The sequence below is a fragment of the Penicillium odoratum genome, assembly GCF_028828045.1.
Source record: "Penicillium odoratum strain IBT 22623 chromosome Unknown utg000003l_segment0_segment0, whole genome shotgun sequence".
Taxonomy (NCBI): domain Eukaryota; kingdom Fungi; phylum Ascomycota; class Eurotiomycetes; order Eurotiales; family Aspergillaceae; genus Penicillium; species Penicillium odoratum.
In genome coordinates this window covers 27648-48549 of record NW_026643145.1, presented here as the reverse complement: position 1 = coordinate 48549, position 20902 = coordinate 27648, and the positions used below count along the sequence as shown (strand labels likewise).

The following is a 20902-nucleotide window of genomic DNA, read 5'->3' as shown; positions in this document are numbered from 1 at the left end:
CTCTGGCGGTTGCTCTGGCGGTTGCTCTGGCGGTTGCTCTAGTGGTTGCTCCGGTGGTTGCTCTAGTAGTTGATATGAGCCCCCTGATAGATCGTCTAGCACTTGGTTTCGCTGCAAAACCCTCTCTATCTCGTTATCCTCTTCTTGAAGGAGTGATTCTTGCGCAACTTCGGGAGGCCGTTCTGTCCGGAATTGTCGTTTATTGATCTGCACGAAGAGCAGTTTTTCAACGCGGTGGGGCTCGAGCCTATTTCGGACTTTTGTATGCTGAAGGTTCATCTGTGAAAAGGCTCTCTCCGCTGCCGCTGAATTTGCCACAGTATTGCAGAGTCGACGAGCAAAGGGTGCAAGAAGCGGAGCAAAGTCCTCCTGTATAAGCATATCGTAAGTAAGTCCTTCGTTTTAATCGTTGATAGTATAACGTACTGCCTCAAGCCAAAAGAGAGACGGGCTCTGGGCCTTCCAGCAGGAGGCATTATAAAAAGCGCCCGTTCTCTGCCTGAATGACAGAAATTCATGCCAAGCGGAAGAGCTTTTGTCGTTGTTCTGTAGAGGCCGTAGCACACCGATATAATTACGAGAGCTCTGGTCAACTTTCCCAGGGACTCTAGCGGGATCAAGATGATAGGCTACCCAGTGGATAGGCTCAAGCTGACGTAGTATTCGACTTTGCCAGCCTATGCCATCCAAATAGGACAAGAAATCGTCCTTAAGAGATGTTTGGGAAGCCAATGTTCGTAGATCTTCATGGAGATCTAGCCATCGCTGCGTTACCTCCATAATCGACGAGTTCCGAGCTTCGGACTCTTTTTGGGCAACATGTAGAGGCTTAAGGATTTTAATCAACTCCTTTAGTTGCCACCAGAACGAATGCGAGTTCGCTATCCGAATAATCTCCCTCCCCCTAGCAGTCGAGGTAGCAGGAGTGATAAGTGTCCACTCACAGATAGCTTCTTGGCAGTCGTGGAGCGAGGAGAGCATATTATATTGCGTTCCCCATCTTGTAATGACTGACGCAATAAGAGCCTTCCTATATCCCCACTTCTCAATCTGCTTTCCTTGCATCCTTGCGTACTCGAGTGGTGAGTGGTGGAAGAAGACGACTATTTCAAGGGCCGACTTAAATACCTCCGCAGCCCGTGGAACCTTCGAACCCTTAGCATCAACAATATCCTTCATGATTAACTGTAGGCCGTGAGAGTCACAGGGAATCATAAAGCAGTGTTTGAGCTCTGGTGTGTTCTCTAGCTTCTCCCAGACCGATTTCATGACAGAACATGTGTCTGTCGAGATAGAATTAATTCTTTTCCAGTCAATCGTTGTATCCAGTTGTAGTAGGAGACATTTGAGACTATTCAAGATCCAACCACTAATAGCAGGAGCATCAAGAGTCTTGTCTTCCATATCATTCAAGTAGACAAACCATGACTTTATCGGCGTTGTTATAGTCATCACTATCACCCGTTGAGATCTAATGTTAGTGGTCTCATCCACTGTGACATTTAAGAACTCAGTTCTCCGTAACTCTTTAATAACCTTCTCTAGTAGTTCATTATATGCTTCATCCAGCAGGTCATCGGCGACTCGTTGGCGGGAAGGAATTTGATACGTCGGGCTTAACGCATGGATAAGTTCTCGCATTTCTTGCTGTTCGAAAAGGTTGAATGGTCTAGCCCCGGTGAAACAGACCTGAGCGATTAGCTGATCAATGCTTCTGGCTGGCTGAGATGTAGAGAAACTTAGCAATTTCTGTTTCTTCTCTGCGGCGGTCTTGGGATCCATCAGAGCCTGTGCTTTTGTGCATTTATTAACATGCTCACTCTGGCGTGTAGTATTTTTGGCGCGAGTCTTCAAGCATCCAAGACATTGTGCTTGAGGCACCTGAAGAAGCTGCAATTAGGGGAGTAGAGGATAAGTTTATGAATTAGTTCTTACCTTTTTATCACCCTGTATGATTTTGAAGCATCTCTGAAGCTCGAGCTCTGAGTAGGAAACCTTTCCGCAAGGATGATTAGGAGCCATTTCGAAGGTGAGGGTGCTAGGAAGGGGTGAGACCTTGAGAGTATTCTAAACAAGCCAAAGATATATATTCTTCCACCTGTTGCCACGAGCTACAGCATACTTGATGAAGACTGGCAGAAAAATGAAGTATAGGCCATTATTGGCTATAATAGGTTACCGCTTCTGATGACTCAGCAGGCGCCAGCCCCTTGAAATGTAATTGAAACGAGAAAATGAAATGAAATTTCAAGATTTCGTAATGAGTTGGCCAATTTCGTAATTACAACATCCCTATTGGGTAACCCATAAAACCGCGCGGGTTTCCCATCAGAACCCGTAACCCGCATGCGGGTTAGACAGACCCGACCCAAAACCCGACCCATAGGGAGGATGGGGCGGGTTCGGGTGCGGGTAGACTTTAGCAAAGCCCATGGGCCCATGAAAAGCCCATGGCGGCCCATTAGAGTGGAGACACTTTTTTTACATAATTTATGAAAAATGTGCAGTATTTTTGGTATACTAGCTGTTAAATACAGCTATATAATACGCACACATAATAAATATATTAAAAAATTCACAAATTAAAGAAATATAAACCAGTCTGCACTGGAATCGAACCCTAGTTATGAATAACTAGAATAGTATATACTAACTATACTAATATGCCAAAATACTAAGAAAATAACCCTTTAACTGGCTTATAACCCTATCCCTAATTATTGTGGGGTTTTCTGCCGAAAACCCCGCGTAAGTCCAACATTTCTAACCTTTCATCCGAACTTTAATACCATTTTAAAAAAGAGAGTCTAGTTCATTAGATTCAACTTTAAAATAGTTCAAAACCGTACTTTTTGGGTAAATTTGGTAGTAAAGATGGGATAACCAGAAAAATAGTGAGGGTATGCATGTGCGAAATATATATCTTCATACCTTGGTAAGTTTATCAACCACCATTCTCTGATATAACCTATATGCTACTATTATCCTTAAAAAGAGCTAATCGATGTATAAAGATAGTAGTTATCTATCTATATACAAGAATATTTCATAAAAATACAATAGAGAAGATAGATATAAGGGTAGGTGGTATGTGTTTTAACGAAAACAGGGGTAAATAACAGAATTAATTTCAGGTGACTCAGCAGTTTATGTCCAAAAATCAGGCAGAATCAGGCACCCATGGGCTTTTTTAGGCCCATGGGCCGGCCCATGATGGGCCTTGGACAAAGGGGTCGGCCCATGGGCTGGGCTTGGACAAGGGTAAAGCCCAATGGGCCGGCCCATGCTAAAGCCTATATGCATTACCCTCACTATATTTCTGGTTATACCATCTTTAGTACTAAATTTACCCTAAAAGTGCGTTTTTGAACTAGTTTGAAGTAGAATCTAATGGATTAGACCCTCTAATATCTATATTCTTTATTCAATTGATAAAAAATAGGTAGAAATAGTATAAAAGTTCGGATGAAAGGTTCGAATTGTTGGACTTAGACAATTTTCTCCAGTAAATACTAGCCCTACTTACTATAATTTACCCCTTTTATCTTTACTTTTTCTTTACTTTTTCTTCTCTGATTCCTCTCTGATTCTTCTCTTACTTACCCCTTATATTGATATGTCTTAATTATCACTTTATAGTGATAGTATTGATAGTATTGATCTATCTGATTCTATATTATCCTTTTTACCCCCTACCCTATCCCCTACCCTGTCACGGGCCAGTGCCCGGTATAAGGTCACGTGCACCACGTGACCATAACAACCTAACACACAGAACACCTACTTAATAATTCTCTCTTTAAGCTTTTTGTACACAGTTCGTGGCCTAGCTCAATTGAACATAAATTCTGCTTCAGCCCTTCACAACCCTACTAGAATCAATTGAGCGAGTTAGGGTTAATGGTGAAGAGTATGCACTTTGGGCTAAACCTATAAGTGAAGACTTTAAAAAATGGTGGTCAGAAACCTAGTATGGATTAATCCTATCGAGGTCTGAAATGAGATGGGATGGAAAGCATATTTCTCTAATTTGGTAAAGTTTATAGTAATTAGCTAGCCTTCGGACCGGAAAACCTTAGGTTCGGTGCTTATACTGTAGAAATATCTTTGTTTATCCGAATTGGTATGGTAAATCAGTAGTAAATAGCACTAATGTAATTCGTTAACACCTTTAAAGTTGTCAGAATAGGGTAAAATACCCTAATATCTAATAACTTATATAGAAAGTGGTAATTTAGCTCTTTTCATCCCATCATTTTTCGCCATAAAAGCTAATAAGCTCTTTCATAATAGACCATAACTACCAATCCTACTAATCCTACCCTACCCTTCTCTAACGATTTATGGGAAAAATAGCTTTTGACTACTATTACTAGTCTACGGCTCCCTTTTTACCTAGTCGAAAGCCCACACTTCCAGAACCTTCTATAGCTTGCATAATCAGTACCTTCTATACTATCTTTCCCCTGTGGTTCAACAATTCAACGCAGGTTGATAAAAGAGACCAAAACTCGATAAAGGGCTATTCTCGATACCCTACCCCTTACTTCTAAGCTCTCGCTTAGCCTTGATTGTTGGACCTCCCCTTTTCAGCAAGCATTTATGGCTATAATAGGCTATTTTCTTAACGAATCATGGGAGTATAGAGAAGTGCTCTTAGGGTTTGAGCCCCTATCAGGGCCCCATTCTGGTGAAAATCTTATAAAAATAGTGCAAACTACTATCGAAGCATATGATTTATCAGACTGAATTATGGCTATTATAGCTGATAATGCGTCATATAACCATACTTTGGTGGATTCTCTCCAAGCTGTATACCCTATATGCTTATTTATCAGAAATCCTTGTATGGCCCACGTAATTTAGCTAAGCCTAAAGCAGCTGCTTGGACAGATAAAAGCAGGCCCTAAGAATGATATAATTGACCTTATTTGGTCTAACGATCTCTCCTATAGCAAAAGGGGTATAGAGGGTATAGCTAAATCCCTCTAAAAAGCTCGGAATTTAGCTATCTATATCAACGTAAGCCCATAACGACGAGATACCTTCTTAGGGCTTCAAGATCAGATAAAAGTACGCTTATTACCACTTTAAGACGTCCGGACTCGGTGGAATTTAACCTTTTTGATGCTACAGCGGGCTAAGCGTCTTCGAGATCAGCTTACAAAGTATTGCTTAATGTCTAAGCTTACAGAAATGAAGCTTTCTGCAGACGAATAGTAGCAAATCGACTATCTACTATATATTATAGAGCCTTTTTACTAGTTTACCACAGTTCTATGCAAAATAAAGGATATTACTATCCATACTGTCTTCCTGATCTATAATAAGCTATTTGTCTATCTGGAAGCTTTAATCCGGAAGCTGCGGCGGAAAAAGGTAAGTTTTATCTGATCTTTTTTTCATTCATCCGATCTTTTTTTGTCAAAAAGCTGATATCTTCTCTTTAGATTCCATAGAAGCAGCATATGCTTCAGGCCCTAGAAGCAGCTAAGGTTAAGCTATCTGAGTATTATGCTTAAACTAATAGCCCTAACCTTGGTAATCTGTATGTACATGGGATAATTCTTGCCCCTTAGCATAAGCTCCGCTTTTTCTAAACTGCTGATTAGTCAGATCAAGATTATGCTACTTAATATGAGATAAGCTTAAAAGATCGGATAAAAGAATATCAAAGTAAATATACTGGTCTATCAGATCTACCCTCGATTACCCTTCAGCAGAGTGAGCAGAGTGAGCTTAAAAGCTTACTTACCCCAGAAGTGGAGAGCTCTTTTGTCCAAGATGAGTTATCTCACTATCTTTAATCAGGTAATTTACACTTTTTGGCACTTTTTACTACCTTTTTATACCCTTTTATACTCTCTTTTAGCTAATAAAGCTTACTAACCCTATCTTTAGGCAAAACCCTGCTAAATACTCGACAATTTTGGAGAGAAAATGAGACTAAATACCCAATTCTTGCGCAAATTGCGTGTGATATCTTCTCTATCCCAGCGACAGGTGCTGGGGTAGAAAGGCTTTTTAACTCAGCACGTGATATTTACCACTATCGACGTGGTCGTCTTAAGGTGGATACGATTAAAGACCTTATGCTCTATAGTCGTGTTACCTAATTTGAGATAGAAGAGACAGAGCTTGCTTTCATTCGATCTTTGGATATCTTTGATGAGGGGGAAAAGGATGAAGTTCAGGTAGAAAAGGGTGATATTAGTGAAATTAGTGATATTAAAGAGAGTAAGGATGAGAGTAAGAGTATGAGAGAGAGTATAAGAGAGAGTATAAGAGTATATATGAGAGAGAGTGTGAGGTTGAAGAGAAAAAGAGGGGATTTATCCGAAGAAAGTTCGGATGAAAGTGCGGATGATGGGAATTTGCCCGCATCTCGCACCTCTGGTCGCATACGGAAGCGCCCTGATCAGCCAATTGGATTTCATGTAATTAATTAGGTGTTTTTAGTCATTATTTATTATTATTTATCAATCAAATTTTATCAGATCAATAAGGGTTACTGATTTCAGCGCAAATGAATGACTCCTGAAATTTCAGGTAGAAGGGGTTTTGTGCACAAAACCCCATCTCTTAGTAGTAAAAGTATGTATTTTATTTATGGTATTTACAGCTAGAATACTAAAAATACAGCATATCTTTCATAAATTATGTAAAAATAGTATCTCCACTCTAATAGGCCGTAATAGGCTTACCAAAGCCCAATGGGCTTAGGCCGGCCCACCGAAGCCCAATGGGCTGTCCAATAGGCTTACTAAAGTCTAACGGGTACACGCAAAACGGACTAATCAGGATATAGAAAAAGGCAATGGAGTCGAGTGCAATTAACCACTAAAGTATAGGTCTATTCAGGAGTTACTAAAATATCGATCCGGTCCTTACTGACAGTATGACTGATCCTAATTACGTATAAGATAATGCTTTAGCCTTCATGATCTACCTAATCAAGCCATTAGGTAATAATCTCTGGCCTCATCTCCCACATGATAGTGGAACGGAAAATCGATAAAATCTCATCAGGGTACTTCTTGAGGTGGGCGGGATTAAAAGGTTTCTCACACATCGCACGTAGCTTGACCTCATTGTCTTTTCTTACCGTCCAGACAGAGGTCAAGTTAGTGAAAAAACGCTGGTGGATGAATTTGCTTACTCCTTGAGGGAAACGAGGATATTGCTCCGATCCGGAATACTGATCCAATTGACCAAAGAGAGGGTGAATGATTAGTTGGATAAGATGTTCTTGGGATTTGCGTATGTGTGTGAAGAACGCTTTCACAAAATTCTCGCTCATAGCACAGTTGACCATGCAGTCCCGAATGAACCAGCTAGGGCAGACATCACTGCCCCGCCCAAACTCCGCTACCAGACCCTTTTCAAATTCGGTCAATTCTCGCGGTGGGACAGGCATTCCGTTCGCATCCATTTGGGGTAAGCAATTCAACACAAGGTCGAGCTCCTTGAGGGAGGGAAAACGTCCCAGAGCGCTCGACATATCTGTTTGAGGACCTGGATATCGCTGTACACAGATTTGTAGCTTCCGAACAAGTTGACAATAGCGTCCCAACTCTCGAACTTGCTCAGTTGAAAATATGGGCCCGGCTTGCCCCTTTTTGCACAGTCGGGGTAGAGACACGCCTCTTGCGAGCGGATAAGGTGATATTTGCTCATGCAATTTCAACTCAAGGAGAGTTTGCCCATGCCCATAGCTAAGCACATTGTTCAGAAACCCAGGATGATATACTCCCAATAAACAAAGATATGTTAATGGTGGCAGCGAGCTGAACATCGACTCTGCAGCGCGCCAAAACCTTGGCCCATCACCCTTAGGTGCAAATACGGCAAGGGTGAGTTGCTTTAGCTGTTTGAAAGGGCGAATATCCATAATAGACTGGAGCAGTGTCGAATCTTTAATACAGCCAACAGTCCATGATTTCAAAACACTCAAATCGGTGACTGTGTGCCAATCTTGGAACTGAGTAGCTGTCATATCGGTATGGAGAGGCCATGACATGGTTTCAATTCTAGCAGATCCAGGTGGTTTGTCATTTTTGTTGGCCATGTCCACACTGGCTTCGTGTAGCCTTTCTCTTAAGGCCTGACCATTATCCCGACCTCTAATCCGCAATGCGATCTTTTTGAGATTCGGCGCATGTAACACAATATTCTGTAGTATCCTATCGGGATCCTCAGAGAGCACAGGGTAGTACTCCTCACAAGTCAAATGGACAGCATATAGCATTGGCGAGGAAATCCACACCGGATCTATAGAAGGAAATGAGTCCCACCGAATTGGGTTTTTTTTAATCAAAGTGCTGAATATGGAGACTCGACAAGTAGGGTGATATTGTGAAAGAGCCTCAAAGAGTTCGACTGGACCACCATGGAAGACAAGGAGATTCACTTCGTGTAAACGAGGAATTAGTCGGATCAGATCAATAACAGGACTCCAATCTCCTCTAACGTAGAAACCAGCTCCGGGGACGGAGTGATCCCCAGAGAATGCTCCTTCTAGAAGACTAGAAATGTGGGACTTGTGATTGTCAGGCTTGTCCCTGGCCAGAGGCTTTCGGTGATTGGAGAGAGATGTTTTCTGAGGGAAATACGGGCGCCATTCTGCCACAAGGCTCAGTTGTCTCGCGTGTATGAGGATACGTTGGTCGTCCGGTATGATGGGGTTTCTTCCTTCCCTTAAGCGAATGATGATATGCTGATTCAAGAATTCTTTGGCAATCTCGTTCCACTCACGGCTGACTAAGCCCAGCGCTTGGAGGCTTTCCTTGGATATCTGTCCTGTCTGTAGCTTGAATTAGAGGTGCAAGTTATCGCTTTAGAGCTTAGACAGAGAGGCTCACCCAATCGGCGATTATGTGCCTGATCTCTTTTGGTAACTGATCCATTATTATGGGTTTCTAGTTTCAGTGCCAGTGGTCACAAAGGATCGACGGTAGGAAAGGATGGTTGTCTAATTACTAGAGGAAGCAAAGAGAGAGCCCTGGAAGCCCCGGGGTCTATTCTAGGTTGACAACCTTGGAGACTCGTACGTGCTGACTAATTTATTTTTGACATGGAATTACCCGGGGGAGTTATTTCCCGGTAAAGTATTTCAACCTGTTACAGTACACCTACTCCTCTAGGCTGTTTAGGCGAGCTCTATCTAGAAAGATGAAAATCGATGTATTGGCTAAGACTAAACATGTCTAATATAATCGGATAATTGATTATAGTCTTGATTAAGCGATTACTATGGACTATTATCCGCGTTCTAATGTTTTGCTACGCTGTATCCTAATTCAAGATAAATATAATACTTGTGGAAATTAGGTACAGGATGAACAAGCCTGTCCTCAAAAGGTCCTAGCGGTCAGTGACCGCTTCCCAGTTTACTACTATCTACTATGTCATGGATATATATATACAATAGTAGCTAAAGTCATGGCCAATATCTACCTAAGTGCTCCCAAGGTTATTATCTTTCTTTCTTTTATCTTTCCGTCCATGTGGTAGCATTAGAGGAGATTAAGAAAGGTCCATAGCGTCCTCGTCACTGGTTGACACATCCTCGAAAGTGAAAAGCATATGCTCACATAGCCCCCCAGTAAGCGTCCCCGTCATACTCGAAAATTCCATCCTCCTCCGGGTCATCATAGTAGATATAACACATGTTTCTTTTATCGGCTTCAGCTGCCCACTCCTCCGTGTCAGGAAACACATTTGGCTGACCAGCCTTGATAGTGCTGCTTGTCCATACCCTAATACTGGAGATGGTCTTCACACCCAGCTGCGCTTTGTGATTGATGAGGATCCACGCTTGTGCGTTTCCATTTGGAGACCCAACCAGTGCATCAAATGCTTCTGATCCGGGATAGAAGACCTCAGGCGTCGACCAAGTTGAAGCGACAGATGCCATGGCGAGGGTCATCGCACTTCTTGTTCCCGGATTTACAACATTCAAGGGAATGACATATTCGAGACTTGTGACGTCCGTCGCTTGGCTCGCCCATTCAATATACATCACATCCGATAGCTGTTTAACATTGAGCGCTGTAACAGTATCGTCGGTTACATCTTCAGGCCACCATTCCTGATCTGAGTTTTGACCCACGACATAACCCGGACTCCATGCGAGGTTCACGATAATGAGGCCACCTTGGACATTATACCAATTTTGATATTGAGCTGCGGCTGTCTCTCCGGTGTTTTCTTCTAAGTCCTGTATGAAAAAAGTATATTCCATTAGCTTGCAAGTTCTTCTCGGGCTGTTCTTTTTTTTTACAATATCTAGAGGAGAGCGGGTGATAAGGGGGTATCTGTAAAAGATAGCGCACTGAATGCTGCATACATACTTCCGCTGTGAGCACCCCATCTTCACCAACCGTCCACCTCCAGTCGACAAGCTCATTATTGCTCAAATCCACGCCAATACTGCTCATTAAAGTTCCGCTCAAGTAGCCCTCCATCTTCGTGTTGGCATCTGCGATCTCTGCGGCGCTCAACTTGTCTGTAGAGGATACCCAACCAGCTGCCTCCATCTCCGCTACGGTCGTATATTCTGCTGCTGGATCTCTATCGAGCTTGGCTGCCGCAGCTGCATCATCCATTTTGGTCAGGCAAATAAGTCTGTTCCCCTTGGCCGAATATGTAGCATAATCTGAATACAAGTCACGGGGGCCAAGGTCGACAGCGCGGCTGGCTAGGGCATGATCCTGCTTTCGGATACTCCCGCTCAGATCGAATCGGAAATTGTTTGCGTTGAGGGTTGGCTCCGTATTCAACGGAGCATCTCGAGCCCATGAATCATTCACAAAGAGCCCGACGAGGAAGAAAAAAAGAGTGACAAGAGTGAAACCATGGTTGGGGTACATCATGTGTCCGTTGGTTAAGCTCAATAAAGAGCGACAAACAAATAAGAAAATCGAGGAGTGTGGATGAAAAATGAAAAGGAAAACTGAAAATCAAAATGAATGAGGTACCATAAGCCTAAAAGGTAGTACCTAGGGTAGATGTAGCAAATTGAAGGATAGGGATTCAACCTTCCGAGGCAGACATTTGTTGGATTTTACTTCTAACTTCGGAGTACTTCCCTTAGTTCCTTCTAGTGGGCTTTGAAGGTGGTGTTCCATTCTACTGTGTTCCTTTATCCATAGACCTCATACCCGCCCGCGGGCGGCCCTCAGAGGGCGGCCTACGCACCCGCCCGCGGGCGGGCGGAGGGCCGTGTTGAAATTGTTGAAATATCCTGGTTGCCGAGATGATAATGAGGCTGGAATCACGTGCATAATTGTATATCTCTCACACTGCTTGTATCTAATGCAAAACAACGAACACAACTCCCCTCAATAACATGAAAAATTGAAGCATCACTCAATAAAAACAACAGGTTATGAGCCCGGCACCGCTTACCTCAAATTGGAGACACTATCTCTGCTCCTAAGTTTTCCCCGTCAAGTGATAGCTTCATCTATTGACCAAACTGGAACTACTCATTTAGGACATCAACAAAGAAGGCATTTTCTCACGACCAGGAGAAAATTGATTGTGCGAAATCATCTCAACATTCGGATCAAAATCGTCACACCGCTACGAATATCCCTCAGGCCAATCATAGTCTATGGTTCTGCTTCACAACAGATAACGGACGTATCACCGCTGCAGACGTGCCACACCGCTACCGACGTATCACATTACCCAGCCAGAAATAACGATGAAGCTTCTGTAGCGTGATTGGATACCATTATTCATCAATACCCTGATGCTCTCGAACAAGGACAATCCGGTTTTTCTTCGGATTTATGGCAAGAAGGCAAGGGTCGTACAAGGGGCATAACTGGTCTGACGAAGAGCTCGATTCGGTGTGCTATCTTCGATGCATCCGTCATTGGCGCTTCACACAAATTCAAAAGGCGAAGTTTCCATCACTTTCCCAACACGCAGTCGGCCGGGCCTATAGGAGACTACCTCCAGAAGAGCGCACACGCCGAGCACTCGCTGCCGTACCTGCCCACACAAGGCCCCGCCATATCACAGAACGCAACGTTTCAAGTCATCACAACTCAGCAAACATCGAGATTAGTGATACACCATTGGGCAATGGTGACAACCAAAATCGCTACAACCTCCGGCCAAACAGACCCTCAACCTTTGCAGAACGAAAGCCACGTTATATGGTGGATCGCGACCGCTTTCCTCATTTCTTTGAGTCCTATCGCGATTCCACCAAGCCGAACCAGCTACCAGACAGCGAATACATTCCGTCACATACACCTACTCCAAGCTCGTCGGAGCACTCTCCTTCTATCATCTCTAGTCTACCTAGCGAGATATCGAGCTTAGAACTGTTCGGCCTCGAGGCACGGTCCCCCAAGCCATCAGATCATACGCTTTCTGTTCTCTCAATTTGCTCAAGTAATTCATCAAGCGCTGAATTCTTCAGCACCGAAGAGCCCTGAACACCATCACGATGGATTCGAACAAGTTTGAACAACTAGGCTTGAGCTCATTCTACCACGCCATACCAACTCTCGATAATGCCAATGACTGGTCGCAGTAGAATCAAAAGGTCAAGGAGTTTCTTCGAATCTCCCCTATCGCCAAAGATGGAACAACACCACCAATGGAAGAGGGTAAGGCGGAGCAGTGGACCCACCGCCAGACATTTTACTCGGCAATGATCGCGGCCAAGTTGACCCACAATGCGGCTCAGCGGATAAACGCCTTCGAAATCACCCGGGTCCAATCACTGATCAAAGCGGTAAAGGAACACTTCAAGCCAGAAGGTTCAGGGACATATATGAATCTTCAGAGACGGTACATATCACTCACCCGAGCAAAATTTGGGAGTGCACAAGCCCTCGGAGCTGAGATCAGAAAAATTCATGCCGAGAAGCTTTTACTCGACCCCGCATATGTCACCTCTAAGATCGAACGAACATTCTTTTTCCTCCATGCATTAGGCCCGGAATATGAGAGCTTTCGCGACCATATCTTCAGACAAATGGACATAGTCAATGACAGAGACGAGGACGGAAATATCACCAAAGCAGCTCCTACATTTAACTACATCGAAAATAAGGCCATTGAGGAGGAGCATAGGAAGGGTCAGCTGGGCAACCAGCCCACTAATACGAATGCGCTTCCTACCTTCACACTTAGCCAGAAGCCTCGAGACAGGAAAGTCATACCGTCTCCAGATGGGAAAACATGCCGAATCGAGATGAACAATGTTCCTTTCTATGCCTTCTGCCGGAAACCCTATTATAGAGAGTCACACTACTTCAAAAAGGATCCTAACCTGAAGGATCAAGAAAAGGAGAGAATGACGCGCAGGCCAAGACCCAAAGAGGCGCACACGGGTGTTCGCAATCTATCAAAGCGACGAGCTAGTACGGATCATGAAGACGACGATTCAGAAGGACCGAGAGACCCCAGAAGGCCGACATTTGTGGCAACAAAAGCCTCAGAACAAGATATCAATACAGCTTTCAGCACCGAAGTTGAAGGAAATGTTACCACGTTTGATTTCTTCCCCAGTATAATGGTCACAAAGTCTGTTTCGATCAACGACGCCTAGATTGTCGACAGCGGATGTGCTCAGCACGTTTGTAACAATGCCACGAGATTCGTCAAGATGAACAAATATGATAGTCCACCGTTACGCAGTGTCGATACCTCGACGGCTCCTTCTGGCATAGGAATAGCAAATGTCCTATACAATGTCCGAGGGAGGAAGAAATGGCTCGTCCTAGATGAAGTGTTATTCGTCCCGACCGCACATGCAAATCTCATATCAGTATTGCAGCTTCTCAATCGGGGGGCAAAGATTGATTTCTCGAGCAATGGCGCCATCATTCGGAACAAATCAGATGGAAAGAATTTGTTCACTGCGAGCCAATACCATAGAGTCTATACGCTTGACCTATGGGCAAAACTTGTTTTTCCTGCCTACCATATCAGCCCGCAGTCGGCACTCTAGCACCATAGGCTCGCCCACCTAAGCGGTGCGAACATACGACGATTGAAAAAGCAAGCCCACGGCATTAAAGATGATGCGCCACGCGGACCTTGCAACCCTTGTCTCCAGGGAAGAATGATCGAAGTCCCACATCGCCGTTCAGAAGTGTGCAAAAGAGCCAAATACGCCATGGAGTTCCTGCATATCGATGTTGCAGGACCGTTCGAGGAGGGCCTCGATGGTAGCCGTTATTGGCTGACCATTGTCTATGACTTTACTGCATGGGTTGAAATCGTCCCCATACCACGGCGGCAAGAGTACGTCGTTGAATCCTTACGGTACTTCCTCGACCATAATGAGCGCCCCGAGCGCAAATGCAGGCGAATTCGCCTTGACCGGATTCCGGAGCAAGTGGGAGAAGACATGAAATTCACGCTTTTCTTAAGGGCGATTCAAGCCGAGGTCACGGGTGTCGACCAGCACCAGCAGAATGGGGTAGCAGAAAGAACCCATAAGAAAATTTACGATCGAGTTGGACCAACGCTCGCGCATGCAAAGTTGCCGCTAAAATTCTGGCCAGAAATTGCGCGAACGGCGGCATACCTTTCCAATCGATCACCATCATCTAAACGCAATATGACTCCGTACTAAGCCTGGTATGGTGACAAACCTGACCTATCACGGCTGAGAGTTATAGGATCTAAGGGAGAGTATCTGATTCCGCCTAAACAAAGAAAGAAGCTGACGGAGCTAAGAATAAGGCCATGTCTACTATTGGGATACGAAGGCAATACGAACTATCGCGTCCTACTAGAAGACGGCAGAATCATTGGCACACCAAACGCAGAATTTTATGAAGTCCTTGAACCTCCCTCCACGCAGACCATATAAGACGTGGGAGCCAAACAGTAGAGCTTTCCTGTGGCAACGGCTGCTGCCGCAGGGGGGAGTGAGACGGTGGGGCAAATAAATCACCCGTCGGCCAGTATGCGACATACATCCGTGCCAGCCTCGGGACGTCAAATATCCCTGGCACCACAAGAACAGACATAGCCTGGATCATGGGACGATATAGTGCAAGTGCATCTGCCTCAGTCGAGTAGTAATGATAACTCGCAGCCCGCCGTTGCTGGCCGAGGAGCTATAACCTTTTCGCCTCCACGGAGTGAAGATACCTTTGGTCCTCTATCACCTGCTTCGCAGGATTCCGTCCCTAGGATTGACTCACCCCCGGGTAGCGACCAGCGACAAGGCGATGCATAGCAAGGGCGAATCCCAGATTGGCTAGATAATTCCGAGCTTTAAGAGGGTGGTGCAAAACACATAGTGCAGAAAGACTCACTGGAACGCCACCCTGAACTCAAGCTTCGTGATACACAAAACTCTCCAGACACATCCGGTTATGACCAAGAAGAACTCGCCTTGATGAATATTCCTGACAAAAATGTCATTCCGACCTTTTTGACTGTCGCAGCGGAAGACATAGAACCCTTCGAACCAAAGTCCCTTCGACAGGCTAAGAATGATACACGCTGGCTCGAATGGGAAAAGGGAATGATCGAAGAGATACAATCACTTCAACAAAACAAGACTTGGGAACTGGTAAAACCTCCCAGAGATCGTCGAATCCTGAGCGGAAAGTGGATCTTCAAACTCAAACGAGGATCAAGCGGAGAAATTATTCGCTACAAGTGCAGATGGGTAGTCCGAGGTTTCACCCAGGAAGAAGGTGTCGATTATGATCAGACATTTGCTTCTGTGGTCAAGCCGATGAGCTACAAAGCCCTATTTGCAATTGCCGCAGCTCTGGATCTCGAGATCGAACAAATGGACGTCAAAACAGCGTTTTTATACGGCGAGATCGACCATGAGATCTACGTTGAACAGCCTCATCACATCACAGACGGTACATCGAGGGTTTGCAAGCTTCGCAAGGCGCTCTACGGCCTGAAGCAAGCACCTCGTATTTGGTATCAGACGCTGACCAATTTCCTTCGGAATCTTGGCTTCGAGCCTATCAACGCCGATCTCAGTATCTTTGTTCGGAGCGGCGTGTACATCGCAGTATACGTCGATGACCTCTTGATCATCGGACCAAGCATTTCAGAGATAAAGAAGATCAAGAGAAGCCTCAGAAACCGTTTTCATATGACAGACCTGGGTCCGTGCAGCTATTACCTCGGCATAACCATCCGGCGAGATCGACAGAACAGAATCCTCCATCTCAGCCAAGAGGCTTACGTGCACAAGGTCCTGCAACAATTCGGAATGTTGGACAGTGCACATGCCAGCACGCCTATAGACACCTCACCCCTACCAGAAAGCGGTCCTGAATATATCTGCCCGTCGAATTTAAAGAAAGAGTACCAACGTGTGATCGGATCATTGATGTATATCATGCTTGGGACCAGAGGCGATATCGCATACGCTGTATCGGCGGCAAGCAGACACTTGGTTAATCCTGGTCCACAACACATGAAGCTCGCCCGCCGAATCCTTCGATATCTCAAAGGCACCAAATCCCTCGGTCTTGCGTACAAAGGTCAACTTCAGATGCTCCGTGGCTTCACGGATGCAGATTGGGCTGGGTGTCACCAGACAAGACGGTCGACGGCAGGATATCTGTTCAACATTGGAAGCGGAGCAATCAGTTGGCAATCAAAGCGCCAGAACATTGTTGCCCTGTCAACCTGCGAGGCCGAATTCATGGGCCAGACGCAAGCAACCAAGGAAGCCATCTGGCTGAGAAGGCTTCTCCACGAGCTGAACATCGGCCAGGGAAAACGTGCAACGATCATTTGTGGCGACAACCAGGGAGCCATCGCGCTGGCTTCGAATCCTCAATATCATTCGCGTACAAAACATATGGAAATCCAGCGAAAGTGGCAAGGAGAGATCCAAGACGCCGGCACAGTGGAACTCAAATATATCCCAACGTCAGAGCAGATAGCAGATGGCTTTACGAAACCTCTTGCGCGAGACAGATTTGAATGGTTTCGGAAAGGCCTCGGCATTGAATAATAGCCCGGTCGGACAAGAGCCATCATATCAGACAAGGAAAAAGAAAACCGAGCATGCAGGTACCCTTTCCTTTCTTTTTACCAATGGTTTTGGGAGGTTTTAATGGGACCTGGCAACCATGACAAAAGATCGCTGATATCTTTCTGACGAACGATTTCAGCGAGTGGGAGTGTTGAAATATCCTGGTTGCCGAGATGATAATGAGGCTGGAATCACGTGCATAATTGTATATCTCTCACACTGCTTGTATCTAATGCAAAACAAAGAACACAACTCCCCTCAATAACATGAAAAATTGAAGCATCACTCAATAAAAACAACAGGTCCGGCCCGATGGGCCGGCCCATGCTAAAGTCTAAGGATAAGGCACGGAAGTTCATAGATGATTCCGAAAAGCCAAGAACCTCGCTGGCGAACGTCAGGATATACGGGTCGCTAGTATACTGCCGGCTAGATAGTATTCCACGCCTAGATAAGATGAGGTCGAGGGCAGAGATCGGCTACCTAGTGGGCTACGTGGCCTCAAATAGGCTGTGCCGTAACCCGCAGAAACCCGCACCCGAACCCGCCCCATCCTCCCTATGGGTCGGGTTTTGGGTCGGTCGGTCTAACCCGCATGCGGGTTGCGGGTTCCGTTGGGAAACCCGCGCGGGTTTATGGGTTACCCAATGGGTCGTCAAACAGGACAAACATAGAAATAGCTCTCTCTGCATAAATTATGTAGTATTTTTGGGAATTTTTGAGTATTCCTAGTACAGCCTAGTACAGCTTTGTAGTTTTCGCAATATAATCTTAATTCATGAAATCTTGATTTATGAATCACTCAAGTAGATAGAATATAAAGTGAATATATTAAATAAACAGCTAATCATATAGGAAATCACTATCTTCACGTCTAACACGCTTACGCACTCTCCCTGATGTGCGTTTTTGAGTATCTACCCCTTCTATCATAGGTAAATTAGGCGAATCATGCTCACTGTGGTCTTCAGGTGACTTAGACCTTTGAGTCTCCTCTTGCCCTTGTGTATCCTCTTCCTCATCATCACTGATTGGATCAATATCAAATTGATCAGTTGAATCATCTCTTTCTTCATTTACTGCTTCAATCTCATCATGAGAGAAGAACTCCTTTAAGAACTTGAACTGCTCTTCTTGCATATCAAACCTTGAAGTGCAGAGGAACATCATTAATTCTTGGATAGTTGTGGCATTTAGTCTCCCTCTGCGGTAGTGGCAAATATCACGAGCAGTATTGAACAGTCGTTCAACACCAGCACCAGATGCTGGAACTGAAAGGACATCCCGAGCGAGATTTGCAAGTGCTGGAAATCGGTACTGATTCTCTCTCCAAAACGTAAGAGGGGTAACTTCAATAATATCTAAAGAGATTAATAATATTTAAGTATAAGACAGATAAAACTTACCACTATCAAGATATTGCGTAACTTCATCACGTGGTATTGCCTGTTGCCTTTTCCCTTTAAGCATCATATCTAGACGTGATCCTACTCTAGTAGATGACTGGGAGGGAATAGAATCATGTTGACTAGTAAGACGGCTTTGGTAGGGGATAAAGTAATCCTTAAAGCTTTGTCGATATCTTTGGCGCCATTCATCAGACCAGTCGTCAGTCATGAAAAACTGGAGCTTATTCTCTGGCGCTAAGATAGTGCCAATTGCATAAAGGTCACCTCGGATATTATCTGTTTCAGAGTAATAGACTCGAAGCTTCTGTAGGCCAGCCTGAAGCGCTTCAAGCATCTTCTTTTTCCAAGTAGCCTTCTTTCTTTGGAGTTGGGAAATCGATAGCTCGAGATGTTCAAACAGTTTGTTATAAATCTTGAAGATATGATGGGCTGTAACGTCTTTTGTCTTCGAAAGTTCATTAGTGAACTCAAAGAATGGCTGTGTGATCCAAAGGAGATATTCAATCTGCCGCCACTCCTCATCATCCAACATCAAGTCTGTCCGATCGTATTCCTCACAAAAAGGGTCAAAGATAGATTGGAGGCGCTTTGCACGGCGAAGCATGAGGAATGTAGAGTTCCAACGTGTTTTGACATCTTGAATAGGCGTAAGTTTGACAGATTCAGGTTGAAGTTTATAGAATGCTTCCCGGCGTTGAGGACTAGCGTTAATATAGATAGCAAGACTGCGAATCTGGAGAATTTTATAAGTAATAGTAATATTTCATAGATTTGATATCACTTACCTTATTTAACGTTCTCACAATTTCTCGTCTATGGTGCTTTGCATTCATGCGAGCTGACTGGGACCGCTGCTCAGTCCACCGTGCTTCGGTTGTCTCATTCATAGGGTCCGCCTTCATAGAACCAAGAAGCTCATTTAGACTGAGTTGAATAACATGCGCGATACAGGGGACCCGAATCAGGGTAATATCATCTGACATAGATTGCTGAAGGGTGTCGACTAAGGTCTTATTGTTTGATGCATTATCAGTGACAACTGCAAGAACTCGATCCTCAATTTTATGTCGCTGAAGGATCTCCAGGAGTACTACACTCAGATTTGCACCAGAGTGTGTTCCATAAAGTGGTTCGAATCCAAGAAGGATCTCACGATACTGCCAGTCCTCATCAATAAAATAGCCACTGATAGCCATGAACGCCTGTGAGAATGGAGATGTCCAGCAATCAAGCGCAATTGATATCTTAGACCCAGCAGGTAGCCTTCGGAGTAAATCTTCTTGTCTCTCTTTCACTGTAGTGTGTAGCCGGTTTCTAATACGTTTTTGTGACGGGATCTCAGGGCATGTTGGGGCAGTTTGGGCCATTCTGATAAGGCTATGAAATTCAGGGTGCTCGACTAGTCGGAATGGAAGCCGTGCGACCGTAAGGAAAGTAAGAAGCTTCTGTTCCCATGCATCTTGTGTAAATTTGTGATTGGTTAAAGGGTTTCTGCTCTATAGCGTTGAAAGTTAAGCGTTGAGCGTGAATATTAATTAAAGATATGTTTTTGTGCACAAAAACACGTCTCTTAATGATCGAAGAGAAAGTTGGAAAAATAGAAGAATAGATGAATATTTATACTTACAGCTGTTTGTATAAACTGGGTAATACCAGATGCTTGCGTCTTATTCTTAGTATAATTGCGACAATTAATACCCTTTAAATGCTTGTTCATTGTCGAAGTTCCATGGCGCATACTCGTTCCAGCGCATGGAGATTGAGGGTGCTCAAGGATTTGCCCGCAACGTCTGCACATTACCTTTGGTGCACCATCAGCGGCATTTGCTACCTGATCGAACTGGGTCCAAACTTCAGAAAAGTGGTTTGAGTCCCATCGTACCCTACTTTGTTTCCCAAAGTCGGTCTGAAGCCACCATTCTACCCAATCACTATGTGTCATGCTTTCATAGAGAATGTAGCCCTTTCGACGATCTGGGCCAACGCGTTTTAGAGAGGAAGGGATCGTGAGAGGGGCGGATGGTCGAATAAACTCTTGATCAAAGGAATTGGTTGTCTGCTGGCTGACTGAGAGTTCGGGTGTATATAAAAGATGTGAGTCCTCTGGTGGAAAATAAGGAAGATTATCTATATCACCATCGTAGATAGATGATGAGAAGCCATCAGCATCAGAGTATTGGAGTTGAGACATATAGAAAGTAAAGAGGGGTAGTAGATGGTTTAGAAGAATATGAGAGCAGTAGGCACTTACGTGGAATTTTCAATGCTGTAAATAAGGGAATTTAATAATAAGAGGGGGGTTGACCATGCTGTATAGTGAAAAACTGAGTATGTTGATCTATCACAACTTGACTTATAAAGCATGGTTCCTATTGGATAGAATTTATGGGTTATCAGGTAACCCGCAAGAGACCCGCAAGAAACCCGCAAGTAACCCGCAATAACCCGCAGAAACCCATAAGAAACCCATAAAAACCCATAAAAACCCATTGAA

General features: G+C 44.4%; 4 protein-coding genes across 4 annotated transcripts; 2 read left to right on the top strand and 2 right to left on the bottom strand.

Moving 5' to 3' along the window:
* Positions 1 to 6961: 6961 nt before the first annotated feature.
* On the bottom strand, positions 6962 to 8906 carry N7520_003272 (uncharacterized protein; the record flags this gene model as incomplete). Its single annotated transcript, XM_057137207.1, has 2 exons — positions 6962 to 8803; positions 8862 to 8906. The coding sequence occupies 2 exons, from the start codon at positions 8904 to 8906 to the stop codon at positions 6962 to 6964; spliced, it is 1887 nt and encodes a 628-aa protein (XP_056997672.1).
* Positions 8907 to 9589: 683 nt separating this feature from the next.
* N7520_003271 (uncharacterized protein) lies at positions 9590 to 10871 on the bottom strand (the record flags this gene model as incomplete). Its single annotated transcript, XM_057137206.1, has 2 exons — positions 9590 to 10219; positions 10353 to 10871. 2 exons carry the CDS (start codon positions 10869 to 10871, stop codon positions 9590 to 9592), a joined length of 1149 nt encoding a protein of 382 aa, XP_056997671.1.
* A 927-nt stretch (positions 10872 to 11798) lies between these two features.
* Positions 11799 to 12455, top strand: N7520_003270 (uncharacterized protein; the record flags this gene model as incomplete). The annotated part of the gene is made up of 1 exon (XM_057137205.1): positions 11799 to 12455. The coding sequence occupies one exon, from the start codon at positions 11799 to 11801 to the stop codon at positions 12453 to 12455; it is 657 nt and encodes a 218-aa protein (XP_056997670.1).
* Positions 12456 to 12619: 164 nt separating this feature from the next.
* Positions 12620 to 13223, top strand: N7520_003269 (uncharacterized protein; the record flags this gene model as incomplete). The annotated part of the gene is given in 2 exon segments (XM_057137204.1): positions 12620 to 13180; positions 13197 to 13223. 2 exon segments carry the CDS (start codon positions 12620 to 12622, stop codon positions 13221 to 13223), a joined length of 588 nt encoding a protein of 195 aa, XP_056997669.1.
* Positions 13224 to 20902: the final 7679 nt, after the last annotated feature.